Here is a 15,012-nt window from a genome sequence, read left to right on the forward strand (position 1 = left end):
ATTTAAAACATACAAATTTTATCACAATCAATATTTGTTATTTTAAATTAATGTATTTGTAATTAATATTTTTTACAAATTAATTGGTAAATATCAATGTTAACAATTTGAAAACTTCTTTACCTGTAAAATTAAGGACTATGCCTAACGATGAATTCTATATAGTCCATGCCAACGTAAGTATAGTGATGTTTTAAGCTATAACTGATAACAAAAACGTGTGAATATGCCAAGTGTCCACACGGGCGTTTTTTTATGTGACATAACGATCTGCTATTACGGAAACTTTTTTTATTACTTCGCGTGATGTTTAGCGTTGAATACTTAAAACGAAGGGAGGCAGAATATTTAAAAGTTTTAAAATTTCTTGTTGCAAGTTAATTGTTCGATACTATTGAATAACATAAAAAGCATGCACGCGAAACAACTTCTGCTGAATAGAAGGTAACATTATTTTCTGCGAAGGAAGCAGATGTCATTCTTCAGATAACAGTCAACATGGAAAGATCGAAACATACCGCATATCAAGGTACGTAGCGTTGTCATCGCTGTGAGTGATAAAGACAGTAAATTTATAAAAGACTTTGTAGCGTTTTATTTTGATGTTTTTAATGAAAATATGATTTTATTATTATGCTGAATTTTGCCATACCTAATTATTTTAATAAATATCAGCCGTGTAATTTCATATGTATTTAAAGTTACTCATTTTTATAGACCTTTACTACATTCTAATAATTTTTTAGTTATTTATTAATAAATGATAATTGTTGATTTGTTATATTAATATAAAACTCAATAGTTTTTAAATATTCCATTTTATGCATTTTACTAAACATATTATCTTACATGTTTTGCATTAAATGTTGGTTTATATACATTGTTGGTTCTTTTTATGAGCTGCGTCTTACTGAAGTTTCTACAGGTAGATTTCGAATGGGCGGTGAATCTAAATCGTAAGAGTTTAGATTTTATTGGACTTTGGCTTAAAACCGCACAAAGCCCTCGACAGAAGTTAATGTGCAATTTTCGTGCATGCATCGTACTCCTGGGAGTAATAATTTTCGTTCTGATTCCTGCTATACATTCATTAATAAGAATTTCTGGAGATATTTTGCTAGTGATAGACAACTGTCCATTTTCTTTACCGGGCATAAGCTGTGCGATAAGAATCGGAATTTTTTGGTGGAAAAAGGAAGGTAAATTAATTATTTAACCCATATCGTTAAGTTATAAAATGTGATAAAGAATATGTTTATAAATAATATCAAATAACTTTATTTATATAAATAATGTAAGAGAACTTAAATTTTGAATACTGTGTATAAAAATTCCAGATTACAAAATTTGTTTTCATTACTTTTAATAACATAGACATATAGTAGTTTTGCTGCAAATAATTACAATAAAAGTAATATTAATTTTTGTTCATTTTACTATATCTCTATTGTATAATGGACATATGTAGTTCTTACAATTAGTTGAATTTAGTTGTGTTGTTCAATATGCATTTACATATCTAACATTGACACGTTTGAAGCTATCATACCGATCATGAATATGATCGCGGAGGATTGGGCAAAATCGACAAATGTTCAAGATAGAAAGATCATGATTAGACATGCGCAGAACGCACGCATTATTATTATTTGTGCTTTTTGCATAATGGGAGTAGCATGCATCTTTTCTATCGTTCTCCCGACTTTTGGAATATCAATAAGGTTGACACCCAACATTACTGATCCAGGCAGACCTATGCCTCTACAATCGTATTATTTTTATGACATAACTAAAAGCCCGCAGTACGAATTAACATTTATTAGCCAAGCAATCGGCATAGTTCTCGCGATCATGGCTTATTCTGGAATTGACAATTTTCTCGGGTTACTAATCTTCCATATATGTGGCCAACTGGACATTCTTAAAAATCGTTTGACATATCTGGATAAATATATCAATTCTCAAGCTATGCTAAAAAGCTGTGTAGCAAAGCATAATAGTTTACTTAGGTTTGATATTTATATAAATTCATATAATTAATTTGCATGAAATATGTAGTTAATCAAATGTCTAATACAAAAGTTATATTTTACAGTGCTATTGAGGTTGTCGAAGATACATATAGAATAATACTTCTATCATTATTTGTATACTTCGCAATACTGTTTGCTCTTCTTAGTTTCGGGGTAATTACAGTGAGTATGGAACTTATTATTAATAATTTTGATCTACTTACAACTTATTAATCAATTTTCACCTCAAGAATAAATATTAAAAGTTATTAACGCAATAACATCTGTATTATATTAATCTTGTACTGTTTATAATTTATATTATGTATGATTAAAAATATCTAAAATAATTGTAATTCTGAATTATTACATGTTCTCATATATTTTCTAAATTATTAGATGTTCGACGAAGGAAATGATTTGTCAATCCCAAGGTTGGTATTCTTTGTATCCACGATTTTCAATATATTTGGACATATGTGTGTGTACTGTGCTCTAGGCGAATTTTTGGTGGCCAAAGTAAGTTACATTCTTTACTTTTATGTAAACATCGCATTAGTTAAATATGCTCTGTTTTGCTTATATTTATGTTATTATATGATTTGTATGATATTTAATTTATATGATATTAATATGATATTTATATGATATTTATATGATATTAAAGTACCACTCAATATATATCGTGCATAAACAGGGAATAGCCAAAGTAAAAGCGGTAGTAAAATATATTATAGAAATAAGTTAATAATATTTTTATGTTATTTATATTAAATCATATGCATTCATTAAAAATATATTGAAAAATTTAATAAAACTTTCAAGTAAAGAAATTAATTGTTCCATTCATTACATATGTAAATATATATACAATTGTGTGTTCATATAAACAAATTACATGACAATATACATAGAGGACAGTCCACTATTATGAGATAGTTCCGAATATGATATAGCTGGGTTTTTGCTAAGAGTGAACAAAATTAATAGACATCATCTGTTGGTTCCACCACGAATGTATTGTCTTTGGCGTGAAATCTTTGTAATGGAAAGTTTATTTTTAAATTGTTTAATCGGTTTAAAAAATGTTTTACATTAAATTTAAAAGTCGAAAACCTGTTATGTTATATTACAAGACTATCTTTTAATAGGGGGATTTTTTCTATAAATATACAATTTAAATGAGAATATAAATTTCTTTAAAATCGATAGTTAAATTAATTTTCTTATGGAACGATGTATATAATTTTAATTATAAAGATCATAAACACGTTTTAGTGTGATGAAATGTATTATGCGGCCTACTGTAATGAATGGTATTCCGTGGATCCAAAACTTGCACGCGACTTGTTGCTTTTGGTGATAAGAGGAACTAAACCGATTTATCTCACTGCTGGAAACATGTTCCCCATAACAATGAACACATTTTGCAATGTAAAATTTTTTAGTGCTTAATAATAATTATTGCACTATGCTAAAGAATTTGAATGGCATCGCAATTTAAATATTTTCCAAATAGTAATCCACTTTTCACTAATTTAATAATTTATAAATAATTTATTGCAACTTCATACAGGATGAATCATACATAGTTTTGCGAGAAAGTTTTGCAACTTGTGAGAAGGTAGAACGGACAGACATATACGAAAAAGTCCCGTACCATTTTGTGATATTTTCAATAATAAACGAGAAATTAATTTTTGAAATGGGACGAATGAGCGCGCGCCGAGATCCACAATTAAGACCCACACACACCGCTTTACATGCACTTATTCGCTCAGATGTTTATTACTCGATAACTATTGCGAATTTTACGAAGTGGTTCGTAACTTTTTTCTTCAGTTTATTCCACCCTATCGTTTCTAGTTGGTCATTTTTACGTTGGACACCCTCCACACGCACGCGCGCATTTACAATCGCCCGCACTCACACCTCCATTTTAAATGTGAATATAAATTTATTACAATATTAATTATCCATACTAAAAAGATATATTTTTCAGTTAATGAAAACGTCAGTTGGATATATATCTATTTTACATACGACGCGAGGTTATTAGAAATATCAAATGGAGCTAAAATTGTTGTAGGAATATGTTATTTTTAGAAAGCGATAAACTGAGTGTAAATATTAAAATGTTATATAAGCAAATAAAATATAGATTTTCCTGCACGATTTAACAGAAATATAAAGTTCTACTTTATGAAGTTCTACTATTTAAAAAATTAATGTCAATAATCATTAAAAACTAAACATCACTAAAAGAATTTTAATAATTCATAAATATTTTTGAATAATTAATTTAAAACGTATAAATTTTTATCACAAACAACATGTGTCATATTAAATTAATGTATTTGTAATTAATTTTTTCGCAACTTAATTGCTAAATATCAATATTAACAATTTGAAATCTTCTTTACCTGTAAAATTAAAGACTATGCCTAACGATGAATTCTATATAGTCCATGCCAACGTAAGTATAGTGATGTTTTAAGCTATAACTGATAACAAAAACGTGTGAATATGCCAAGTGTCCACACGGGCGTTTTTTATGTGACATAACGATCTGCTATTACGGAAACTTTTTTTATTACTTCACGTGATGTTTAGCGTTAAATACTTAAAACGAAGGGAGGTAGAATATTTAAAAGTTTTAAAACTTATTGTTGCAAGTTGAATGTTCGATACTTATGAGTAACACAAAGAGCATGCGTGCGAAACGACTTCTACTGAATAGAAGAAACGTTATTTTCTGGGCAGGAAGCAGATGCCATTCTTCGGATAACATTCAACATGGAAAGATCGAAATACACCGCATATCAAGGTACTTAGCGTTGTCATTGCTGTGAGTGACAAAGTACACAGTAAATTTATAAATCACTTTATGGCGTTTTATTTTATTGTTTTGAATGAAAATGTTATTTCTTATTATTATGCTGAATTTTGCCATAACTTAATATTCTAATAAATATTAGCCATTCTTTAAATCATTATAGTCATCATAAGTATTTAAAGTAAATTATGTTTATAGACATTTACTACATTCTAATTATTTTTTAGTTGTTTATTAATAAAAAGTAATTAGTGATTTGGTACATTAATATAAAACTCAGTGGTTTTTAAATATTCCATTTTATGCATTTTACTAAACATACTATCTTACACGTTTTGCATAAATGTTGGTTTATACATATACATGGTTGATTCTTTTCATGAGCTGCGACTTACTGAAGTTTCTACAGGTAGATTTCGAATGGGCGGTGAAACTAAATCGTATCACATTAGATTTTCTTGGACTTTGGCCTAAAACTGCACAGAGCCCTCGACAGAAGTTAATGTGTAATTTTAGAGTGTTTATCGTTTTTCTGGGACTGATATTTGGTGTTCTGATTCCTTCTATACATTCATTAATAAGAATTTCTGGAGATATTATGCTAATGATAGACAATTTACAATTTACTTTACCGGCTATAAGCTGCACGATAAGGATCGGAATTTTTTGGTGGAAAAAGGAAGGTAGACTAATTATTAAACCCATATCGTTATAAAATGTGATAAAGAGTATGCTTACAAATAAAATCAAATTTATATAAATAATGTAAGAAAGCTTAAATTGTGAACACTGTACATTCAAAATCCCAGATTATAAAATTGATTTTTATTACTATAATAATATATATATAGTATTTTGCTCTAAAAAATACAATAATATTGATTTCTTTTTATTTTAACATTTTCATTACATAATGGGCACAGTGTTTAGTTGAATTTAGTTGTATTATCCAATTTTCATTTGCATATTTACCATTGACATTTTTAAAGCTATCATACCCATCATGAATATGATCGCGGAGGATTGGGTAAAATCAAAAAATGTTCAAGATCGGAAGATTATGATTAGACATGCGCAGAATGCACGCATTATTATTATTTGTGCCTATTGCATAATGGGAGTAGCATGCTTCTTTACAATCATTCTTCCGACTTTTGGAATGTCAATAAGATCGACCACCAATGTTACTGATGCAGGCAAGCCAATGCCTCTACAAACGTATTATATTTACGATATAACAAAAAGACCACAGTACGAATTAACGTATATTAGTCAAGCAATCGGCATAGTTCTCGCGATCATGTCTTATTCTGGAATCGACAATTTTCTCGGATTACTAATCTTCCACATATGCGGCCAACTGGATATTCTTAAAAATCGTTTGACATATCTGGATAAATATATCAATTCTTATACCATACTAAAGAGCTGTGTGACAAAGCATATTAGTTTACTTAGGTTTGATATTTTTATGAATTTACCTAAATCATTTATACGAAGTATTTATATTAATTAAATATCTCTAATACAAAAGGTATTGTTTACAGGGCTATTGAGATTGTTGAAGACACGTATAATATAACTCTTTTAGCTTTATTCGTATACTTTGCGATACATTTGGCTTTCTTCGGTTTCCAGCTTATCAGTGTGAGTATGTAAACATTTATATATACAGATTTGCTTATTAATAAATGTTTAACGCAAAAGTAAATAAAAAGTTTGGACATTTAAGTTACTTTACTATATTTACACGCTGCATTACGAGAAATATCCGAAATAATTTTAATTGTAAAATATTATATATTCTTACATACTCTCTAAATTAAATAGTTGTTCGACGAAGGAAATGATTTATCTCTCGCCAAATTGATATTTTTTGTATCCATGATTTTCGATATATTTGGACACATGTGTTTATACTGTGCTCTAGGCGAATTTTTAGTGGCTAAAGTAAGTTACATTCTTTAGTTTTATGTAAACAGTACACAAGTTAGATGTGCTCTTAAAGTACAATAAAATTCAATGCAATTCAATAAAATTCAAATGTATTGATGTTGAACATTTTATCATTTATATTAAATTAAATTTTGTAAAAGTTGTATATATTATAACTCTTCACGTAGATAAGTTGGTTGTCTAGTCATCTATTGCATTCTTTATTTATATGAATATATTGATAAATAATTTAAAGGGGAACACTCAAAGTGCTTGAGCATCAATAACTAAATTACTTTTCTCTTAGAATAATACACATGTGTATAATTTTAATTAAATAAACTTTTAACACTTTTCAGTGTGATGCATTGTATTATGGAGCCTACAGTAATAAGTGGTATTCTGTTGATCCAAAACTTGCACGCGACTTGTTGCATGTGCTGATAAGAGGTGCTAAACCGATTTATCTCACCGCTGGAAAAATGTTCCCCATAACAATGACCACATTTTGCAATGTAAGGTATTTTAGTTAATTACAATTATTGTGCTAAAGCATTGCACATATCCCCCCCCCACACACACACGTTTTAAACTGTATATGCGATTAAAAATGTATTTTTATTAATTGTCACTAATAAGATATATTTTTCAGTTAATAAAAACGTCAGTCGGATATGTGTCTCTTTTACATACGACGAGAAGTTATTAAAAATGTTTAATAAAGCTAAACTTTTTCTAATAATATGTTATTTTTGTAAAATACGATAAACTAAGTGTTGTGTATATAAATATAAAAATGAGCAAATAAATGATAGAGTTTACTGCATGATTTGACAGAAATGTGTTGGGATTTCCACTACTATAGATACAATAATTCTAAGCAAAACAATCTGCTATTAAACTCAATTTTGTATTTCAGACTTGAAAAATTGCAGATAATATGACATTTTTCGCCCCAAATACAATTGTTAAATATTAATTTATATACTAACTATGCATATGGAAATATAGGAAAAATGTGAGCTATGCTGACTCGGCTGTTTTTATACAAATTTTCAACGGTTACGTGAGACACGAGTTTCAAGTTTCTAAACTTCTTATTATGAATTATATACGCATCTCGTTAACTAGAAAATAATGTACTATTAAAAGAATAAATGTCAAGAAAAGAATATTACTTAATAATTGAAACATAATGCCGTATGAGTTTTTGAAGTCAACATTTGTTATTTTGAATTAACGTATTTGTAAGTACATATATGTAATATTTTTCACACATTTACTTACTTGATATCAATGTTAGCAATCTGAAAATTTATTTACCTGCGCAACTAAGGACTATGTATGTACAACGATGGATTCTACGTACTCCATTGCTAACACAAGTATAGTAATGTTATAAACCAGAGCTGCCCACTAGTTGCACTGATCAGCTGATTTTCACGAGTCAACGCCTATCGTTGATTACGATTGACAAGCGACTCGAGTAGGGAGAGATAGGCGTTGATTCGCTAATATCAACCGCGAAGTGCAAATCGCCGACAGCTCTGTTATAATCTATAACTGATAGCAAAAACGTGTGAATATAACAAGTGTCCACACGGGCGTTTTTTATGTGACATAACGATCTGCTATTACGAAAACTTTTTTTTATTACTTCGCGTGATGTTTCGCGTTGAATACTTAAAATGAAGGGAGGCAGAATATTTAAAAGTTTTAAAACTTATTTCTGCAAGTTGATCGTTCGATACGTATGAGTAACACAAAGAGCATGCGTGCGAAACGACTCCTACTGCATAGAAGAAACGTTATTTTCTGGAAAGGAAGCAGATACCATTCTTTAGACAACATTCAATATGGAAGGATCGAAATATACCGTATATCAAGGTGCTTAACATTGTGATTGTTGTGACCAAAAAAGGCAGTAAATTTCTAAAAAAACTTTGTGGCATTTTATTTTGGTGTTTTTAAAAAAATATTATTTTTTAATTATTATGCAGAGTTTGCTATACCATAATAGTTTAATAAATATTGACCATTTCATATCATTATGGTGATCATAAGTATTTAAAGAAATCATTTTTAATAGACATTTAATGCATTTTAAATAATCTTTTAATTATTTACTAATACAAGATAATTGTTAATTTTTTATATAAAGACACTTGCTTTCAAATATTCCATTTTATGCACTTTATTAAACATACTCTAGGTTTGTTTTCTGTTCCTGCACCGGTGAACTAGTGCTGTAAAGTAGATTGAGAAAAAATATACTTGTTTTACTCGAATTCAATGCACTAGTTCACCAGTGTAGCAACAGGAAGCAAGCCTAATGTTGCACGTTTTGCATTAAATTTGGTTCATATACATGATTGGTTGTTTTCATGAGCTGCGATTTACTGAAGTTTTTACAGGTAGATTTCGAATGGGCGGTGAAACTAAATCGTCTGACTTTAGATTTTATTGGACTTTGGCCTAAAACTGCACAGAACCCTCGACAGAAGTTAATGTGTAATTTTCGGGTGTTCGTCGTATTCCTAGGAGTAATGTTTGGCGTGGTGATTCCTTCTATACATTCATTGATAAGGATTTCGGGAGACATCATGCTAATGATAGACAATTTACAACTTACTTTACCGGCTATAAGCTGTTCCATAAGAATCGGAATTTTTTGGTGGAAAAAGGAAGGTAAGCTAATTATTAAACCCATATCGTTAAGTTATAAAATATGATAACAAATTCTTACTGTAATAACATTGTTCAATACGCATTTTCATATTTAACATTGACACTTTTGAAGCTATCGTACCGATCATGAATATGATCGTGGAGGATTGGGTAAAATCGAAAACTGTTCAAGACAGAAAGATCATGATTAGACATGCGCAGTATGCACGCGTTATTATTATTTGCGCTTACTGCATAATGGGAGTAGCATGCTTCTTTTCTATCGTTCTCCCGACTTTTGGAATATCAATGAGACTGACACCCAATATTACTGATCCAGGCAGACCTATGCCTCTACAATCATATTATATTTATGATATAACGAAAAGACCGCAGTACGAATTAACGTTTCTCAGTCAAGCAATCGGCATGGTTCTCGCGATGATGTCTTATTCTGGAATCGACAATTTTCTTGGATTACTAATCTTCCATATATGCGGTCAATTGGATATTCTTAAAAATCGTTTGACGTATCTGGATAAATATATCATTTCTCACACTATGCTAAAGAGCTGTGTAGCAAAGCATATTAGTTTACTTAGGTTTGATATTTATATAAATTCACGTAATTAATTTGCATGAAATATGTGTGTTAATTAAATGTCTCTATTACAAATGGTATGTTTTATAGGGCTATCGAGATTGTTGAAGACACATATAATATAACACTTTTAGCTTTGTTCGTATATTTTGCAATACATTTAGCTTTCTTCGGTTTCCGGATAATTAACGTGAGTGTGCAAATATTTACACATAAAACTTTGCTGATTAACACATTTTAAACGCAAAACTAAAGAATACTAAATAAGTTATGAAGTTTAAGTATGTTGCTACTGCTATAGACAACATTATTAGGCACCCGCCTGATCATTTTCCTGCAAACTAAGTGTGCTACTTTTATTATTGTATACATATTATATACATATTACGTATGCGTAGTTTGATGAAGCACTTTTTGGATTCTTCTGTTTTAAATCACGACACGTGAATTGATACAAAACGTCATTTAGACATTTCTTGCTGTTTAAAAATAATCTTTTTAAATTGCGAGAAATGTGTGCAGTAACGTATATTAAGTGATATGTTGTGATTTTGAACGGAAAGAGGCATATAAAAAATTCTTCACCAAATTATAGGTGTGGGTGCATAAAAGTAACACCCTTAAATTTCCAATGTATACTGTACTGAATGGAATACTAGAAACATTTTTATTGTTTAAGAATGATTTACTGTATAGGAGCAATTAACGTGTAACTAAACAATTTTTTAAAGCAGAAATCTTCTAGGTGATGATGATAATGATTAGTATAATGATTAGACGGGTGCTTAATAATTTTGTCAATGGCTGTAAATTTATACGATGCATTATGATAAGTAACTAAACTACTTTTAATTATGATTTATCACATGTTCTTATGTATTCTCTAAATTAATAGTTATTCGACGAAGGAAATGATTTATCAGTAGCAAGTTTGATATACTTTGTATCCACGATTTTCAATATATTTGGACATGTGTGTTTATACTGCGCTCTAGGCGAATTTTTGGTGGCCAAAGTAAGTTACGTTCTTTATTTGTCAATAACCATTGTATAAGTTATATGTGTTCTGTTTTACTTTACATTTATATTACTAAGATGTATATGTATAGTCTATTAACACATATTCGGTGCCGTGTCAGTGACATTTCTAACGTATCAGTAACGGTTATTCACACTTAAGAAATACGAAATAGTGCAGGGCGTGTGAACAAGTTAAAAAACAAAAGGACAATATTTTCCATGACTATATTGGTAGAAAAGCACGGAACTGAGCGGATACGGCACTGATGCGTCTCACGAATATATGTAAATGGACCTTTAGATGACATTTAAGAAAGATGTTAGTGTTAATATAAAATTCAACCCTTATTATACATAAGCACATAACAGAAATAAAATTAGTATGAAAATATAACATTTTGATGATGATATAATGTCATTTGTATTAAATTTAATTTTGTCGAAGTTGTATTTATTAAAACATTTTAAGTAGATAAATTAGTTGTCTGTTGCATTCTTGATTTACATGAACATATTAATATATAATTTACATAAGAGCACAAATTGCTTGAGCATCAATGGCTAAATTACTTTCCTTACAGTATAATATATATATATGTATATAATTTTAATTAAATAAACTTTTATCACTTTTTAGTGTGATGCATTGTATTATGGAGCCTACAGTAATGAATGGTATTCCGTGGATCCAAAGCTTGCACGCAACTTGTTGTTTTTGTTCATGAGAGGAGCTAAACCGATTTATCTCACCGCTGGAAAAATGTTTCCCCTAACAATGACCACATTTTGCAATGTAAGGTATTTTAGTGCTTAATTATAATGATTGTGCCAAAGTATTTGAAAATGACATCATAATTTAAATATTTTTCTTCAATATAATTTACATTTTATTGCATTTATTAGGTATCCCAAAATTTGAGGATAGTGCAGCACAAAGTTTGTATAAAATTAAGCAATAAAAGTGCATTTTATATTTTTAATTGGAGCAGTATTTTAAGTATACCTATGTAAGAGTTTAAAGTACAACAACTAAGCATAAGTATTAGTTAAAGGGTTATTCACACCTATTAGAACATCTGTCATTTGTTGGTAATCGCGAATGCGTTTGATATCTAATACCATTGCGACACGCAGACAAATGACTCTTTAATCAACACATATATTGGTTATATTTTAAACTTTTATATACTTAAAATATTATTTTAAAAAATTGGCACTTTTTAAAAATGGCACATTTTCAAAAATGTAATTTCAGTACTTACTTTTTCACGAAACTTTCGTGCTGCAATCTTATTATCCTCTAATTTCGGAACATCCATTGTGGGTGCGTGTGCGTGTGTGTGTATCATGTCTACCTCTGTGAACTTCATCTTATATGTATAGGGTCTGACATAAATGTGACAAATCGAAATATGGAGGTAGATTGGAATAAATTTGTGTCCCAATAGTCATTCTTCGGTACGCGTCGTACAAGCCAGATGTAAACGATCAGGTGCACACGCGCTCACACGCACAACACGCACGCGCATATCCCCCACCCAACACACATATTTTAAACCTTATGTGTAATTACAAATGTAGTACATTATTAATCATGACTAATAAGATATATTTTTCAGTTAATAAAAACATCGGTCGGATATGTGTCTCTTTTACATACGACGAGAAGTTATTAGAAATATCTGATAAAGCTAAAATTTTTCTACTAACATGTTATTTTTGTAAAGTGCAATAAGCTAAGGGTAGTGTAAATATTAAAGCAAATAAATGATAGATTTTACTGCATGATTTGATAGAAGTGTGTTGGAATTTTCACTATTATAGATAATTGGAAGCAAAACAATCTGCGATTAAACTCAATTTTCTCTTTCAAACCAGAAAAATATGAAATTTTTACGAAACAAGTCCATATTAATTATGTATGTGGGAATATAGGAAAGTATGTGAGCTATGCTGACTCGTCTGTTTTTATCCAAATTTTCAACGGTTACGTGAGACACCAGTTTCACGTTTAAAAAATTCTTAAATGACTAAATGTCAATAATCGATAAAGAATAAATGACAAGAAAAGAATATTACTCAATAATTAAAACATCAATATTTGGGCTATTGAAGTTATAACATATTGTTATTTTGAATTAATGTATTTATAATATTTCTCACACACTTAATAACTAGATATCATTGTTCGTAATCGGAATATTTATTTACCTGAAAAACTAAAGACTATGTGTGTACATACAACGATGGATTCTACGTAGTCCATTGCTAACACAAGTATAGTAATGTTATAATCCAAAGCTGTCCACTATTTGCACTGATCGGCTGATTTTTACGAGTCAACGCTGGTTACGGTTGACAAGCGACTCGAGTAGGGAGAGACATGCGTTGATTCGTTAATATCAACCGCGAAGTGCAAATCGTCGAGAGCTCTGTTATAAGTTATAACTGATAGCAAAAACGTGTGAATATAACAAGTGTCCACACGGACGTTTTCTATGTGACATAACGATCTGGTATTACGAAAACTTTTTTTATTACTTCGCGTGATGTTTAGCGTTGAATACTTAAAATGAAGGGAGGCAGAATATTTAAAAGTTTTAAAACTTATTTCTGCAAGTTGATCGTTCGATACTTATGAGTAACACAGAGAGCATGCGTGCGAAACGACTCCTACTGCATAGAAGAAACGTTATTTTCTGGAAAGGAAGCAGATGCCATTCTTTAGACAACATTCAATATGGAAGGATCGAAATATACCGTATATCAAGGTGCTTAACATTGTGATTGTTGTGACCAAAAAGGGAGTAAATTTCTAAAAAACTTTGTGGCATCTTATTTTGTTGTTTTTAATAAAAATATAATTTTTTTATTATTATGCTGAGTTTACCATACGTTAATATTTTAATAAATATTAGCCATTTCATATCATCACAGTCATCACAAGTATTTAAAGTAAATCATTTACTACATGATAAATAACTTTTGAATTATTCACTAATAAAAAATAATTGTTAATTTTTCATATAAAAACAGTTGCGTTCAAATATTCCATTTTATGCACTTTACTAAGCCTACCATGTTACACGTTTTATAATAAATGTTGATTCTTTTCATGAGCTGCGACTTACTGAAGTTTCTACAGGTAGATTTCGAATGGGCGGTGAAACTAAATCGTCTGACTTTAAATTTTATTGGGCTTTGGCCTAAAACCGCACAGAGCCCTCGACAGAAGTTAATGTGTAATTTTCGGGCGTTCATCGTATTCCTGGGAGTAATGTTTGGCGTGGTGATTCCTTCTATACATTCATTGATAAGGATTTCGGGAGATATCATGCTAATGATAGACAATTTACAACTCACTTTACCGGCCATAAGCTGTACGATAAGAATCGGAATTTTTTGGTGGAAAAAGGAAGGTAATTATTAAACACATATTGTTTAGTTATTAAATATGATAAAGAATATGCTGACAAATAAAATAAAATAAGTTAATTTGCGTAAATAATGTAAGAAGACTTATATTATGAATACTATGGCATTCAAAATCCCAGATTACAAAATTTACTTTTATTACTATAATAACATATACAGGGTGTCAGATTCGATATGGACGACCCCAAAGATTATAGTAGATTGGGTTAAACTGAGAAGAAAAGTTATATAAAATTTTACAAAATCGTAATTATTATCGCCTAATTCAGAAAAACGTCTGAGCCAATAAGGCCGGACTCGGCAGCATGCAAAATGGTGTGTTTGTTGACATCTCTGAAAAATCGACTGCGAGAGGTGGAGTCACGCATCGATTGATGAGAGACGGTGACGAGCGGGGAGCGGGGAGCGGTGAGCGGGCGAACGCGTTCGCTAGAGATGTCAACAAACACACCATTTTGCATGCTGCCGAGTCCGGCCTTCCGCTCCTCCGTGCACTTATTGGCTCA

General features: G+C 30.2%; 4 protein-coding genes and 1 long non-coding RNA gene across 10 annotated transcripts in view; 4 read left to right on the forward strand and 1 right to left on the reverse strand.

The window, feature by feature from the left end:
• The window catches only part of LOC105558603, a 44,750-nt gene extending 36,524 nt beyond the window's left edge, over positions 1-8,226 (reverse strand). For both annotated transcript variants that reach the window (XR_001008685.1, XR_001008684.1), the window contains exon 1: positions 8,107-8,226. This is a non-coding gene — a long non-coding RNA (uncharacterized LOC105558603). The remainder of the gene's footprint in view (positions 1-8,106) is intronic.
• On the forward strand, positions 353-4,187 carry LOC105558597 (odorant receptor 23a). Of its 2 annotated transcripts, none has more exons than XM_012006369.1 (7): positions 353-529; positions 930-1,199; positions 1,541-2,009; positions 2,096-2,195; positions 2,412-2,531; positions 3,291-3,446; positions 4,015-4,187. In XM_012006369.1, exons 1-7 carry the CDS (start codon positions 499-501, stop codon positions 4,069-4,071), a joined length of 1,203 nt encoding a protein of 400 aa, XP_011861759.1. In that variant the 5' UTR covers positions 353-498; the 3' UTR covers positions 4,072-4,187. The 2 variants fall into 2 exon arrangements, with proteins under 2 accessions (XP_011861759.1, XP_011861760.1); XM_012006370.1 differs by having other exon boundaries at positions 496-529; positions 926-1,199.
• Positions 4,786-7,529, forward strand: LOC105558596 (odorant receptor 67c-like). 2 transcript variants are annotated; one of them, XM_012006367.1, is made up of 7 exons: positions 4,786-4,839; positions 5,258-5,531; positions 5,838-6,306; positions 6,396-6,495; positions 6,679-6,798; positions 7,143-7,298; positions 7,436-7,529. In XM_012006367.1, exons 2-7 carry the CDS (start codon positions 5,351-5,353, stop codon positions 7,490-7,492), a joined length of 1,083 nt encoding a protein of 360 aa, XP_011861757.1. In that variant the 5' UTR covers positions 4,786-4,839; positions 5,258-5,350; the 3' UTR covers positions 7,493-7,529. The 2 variants fall into 2 exon arrangements, with proteins under 2 accessions (XP_011861757.1, XP_011861758.1); XM_012006368.1 differs by lacking the exon at positions 6,679-6,798.
• Positions 8,227-8,618: 392 nt separating the features above from the next.
• On the forward strand, positions 8,619-12,826 carry LOC105558595 (odorant receptor 43a-like). 2 transcript variants are annotated; one of them, XM_012006364.1, is made up of 7 exons: positions 8,619-8,670; positions 9,202-9,471; positions 9,584-10,052; positions 10,142-10,241; positions 10,947-11,066; positions 11,709-11,864; positions 12,691-12,826. In XM_012006364.1, exons 1-7 carry the CDS (start codon positions 8,640-8,642, stop codon positions 12,745-12,747), a joined length of 1,203 nt encoding a protein of 400 aa, XP_011861754.1. In that variant the 5' UTR covers positions 8,619-8,639; the 3' UTR covers positions 12,748-12,826. The 2 variants fall into 2 exon arrangements, with proteins under 2 accessions (XP_011861754.1, XP_011861756.1); XM_012006366.1 differs by having other exon boundaries at positions 8,626-8,670; positions 9,198-9,471.
• An 885-nt stretch (positions 12,827-13,711) lies between these two features.
• LOC105558594 overlaps positions 13,712-15,012 on the forward strand; it is a 4,493-nt gene continuing 3,192 nt past the window's right edge. Inside the window, exons 1-2 of one of the 2 annotated variants that reach the window (XM_012006362.1) lie at positions 13,712-13,842; positions 14,217-14,490. In XM_012006362.1, the coding sequence (XP_011861752.1) occupies positions 13,786-13,842; positions 14,217-14,490 (331 nt within the window). In that variant the 5' untranslated portion in view covers positions 13,712-13,785. The remainder of the gene's footprint in view (positions 13,843-14,216; positions 14,491-15,012) is intronic. The other variant, XM_012006363.1, reaches the window with a different exon arrangement.

The sequence above is a fragment of the Vollenhovia emeryi genome, unplaced genomic scaffold (genome assembly GCF_000949405.1).
Source record: "Vollenhovia emeryi isolate VEMERY1.0 unplaced genomic scaffold, V.emery_V1.0 DF939329.1, whole genome shotgun sequence".
Taxonomy (NCBI): domain Eukaryota; kingdom Metazoa; phylum Arthropoda; class Insecta; order Hymenoptera; family Formicidae; genus Vollenhovia; species Vollenhovia emeryi.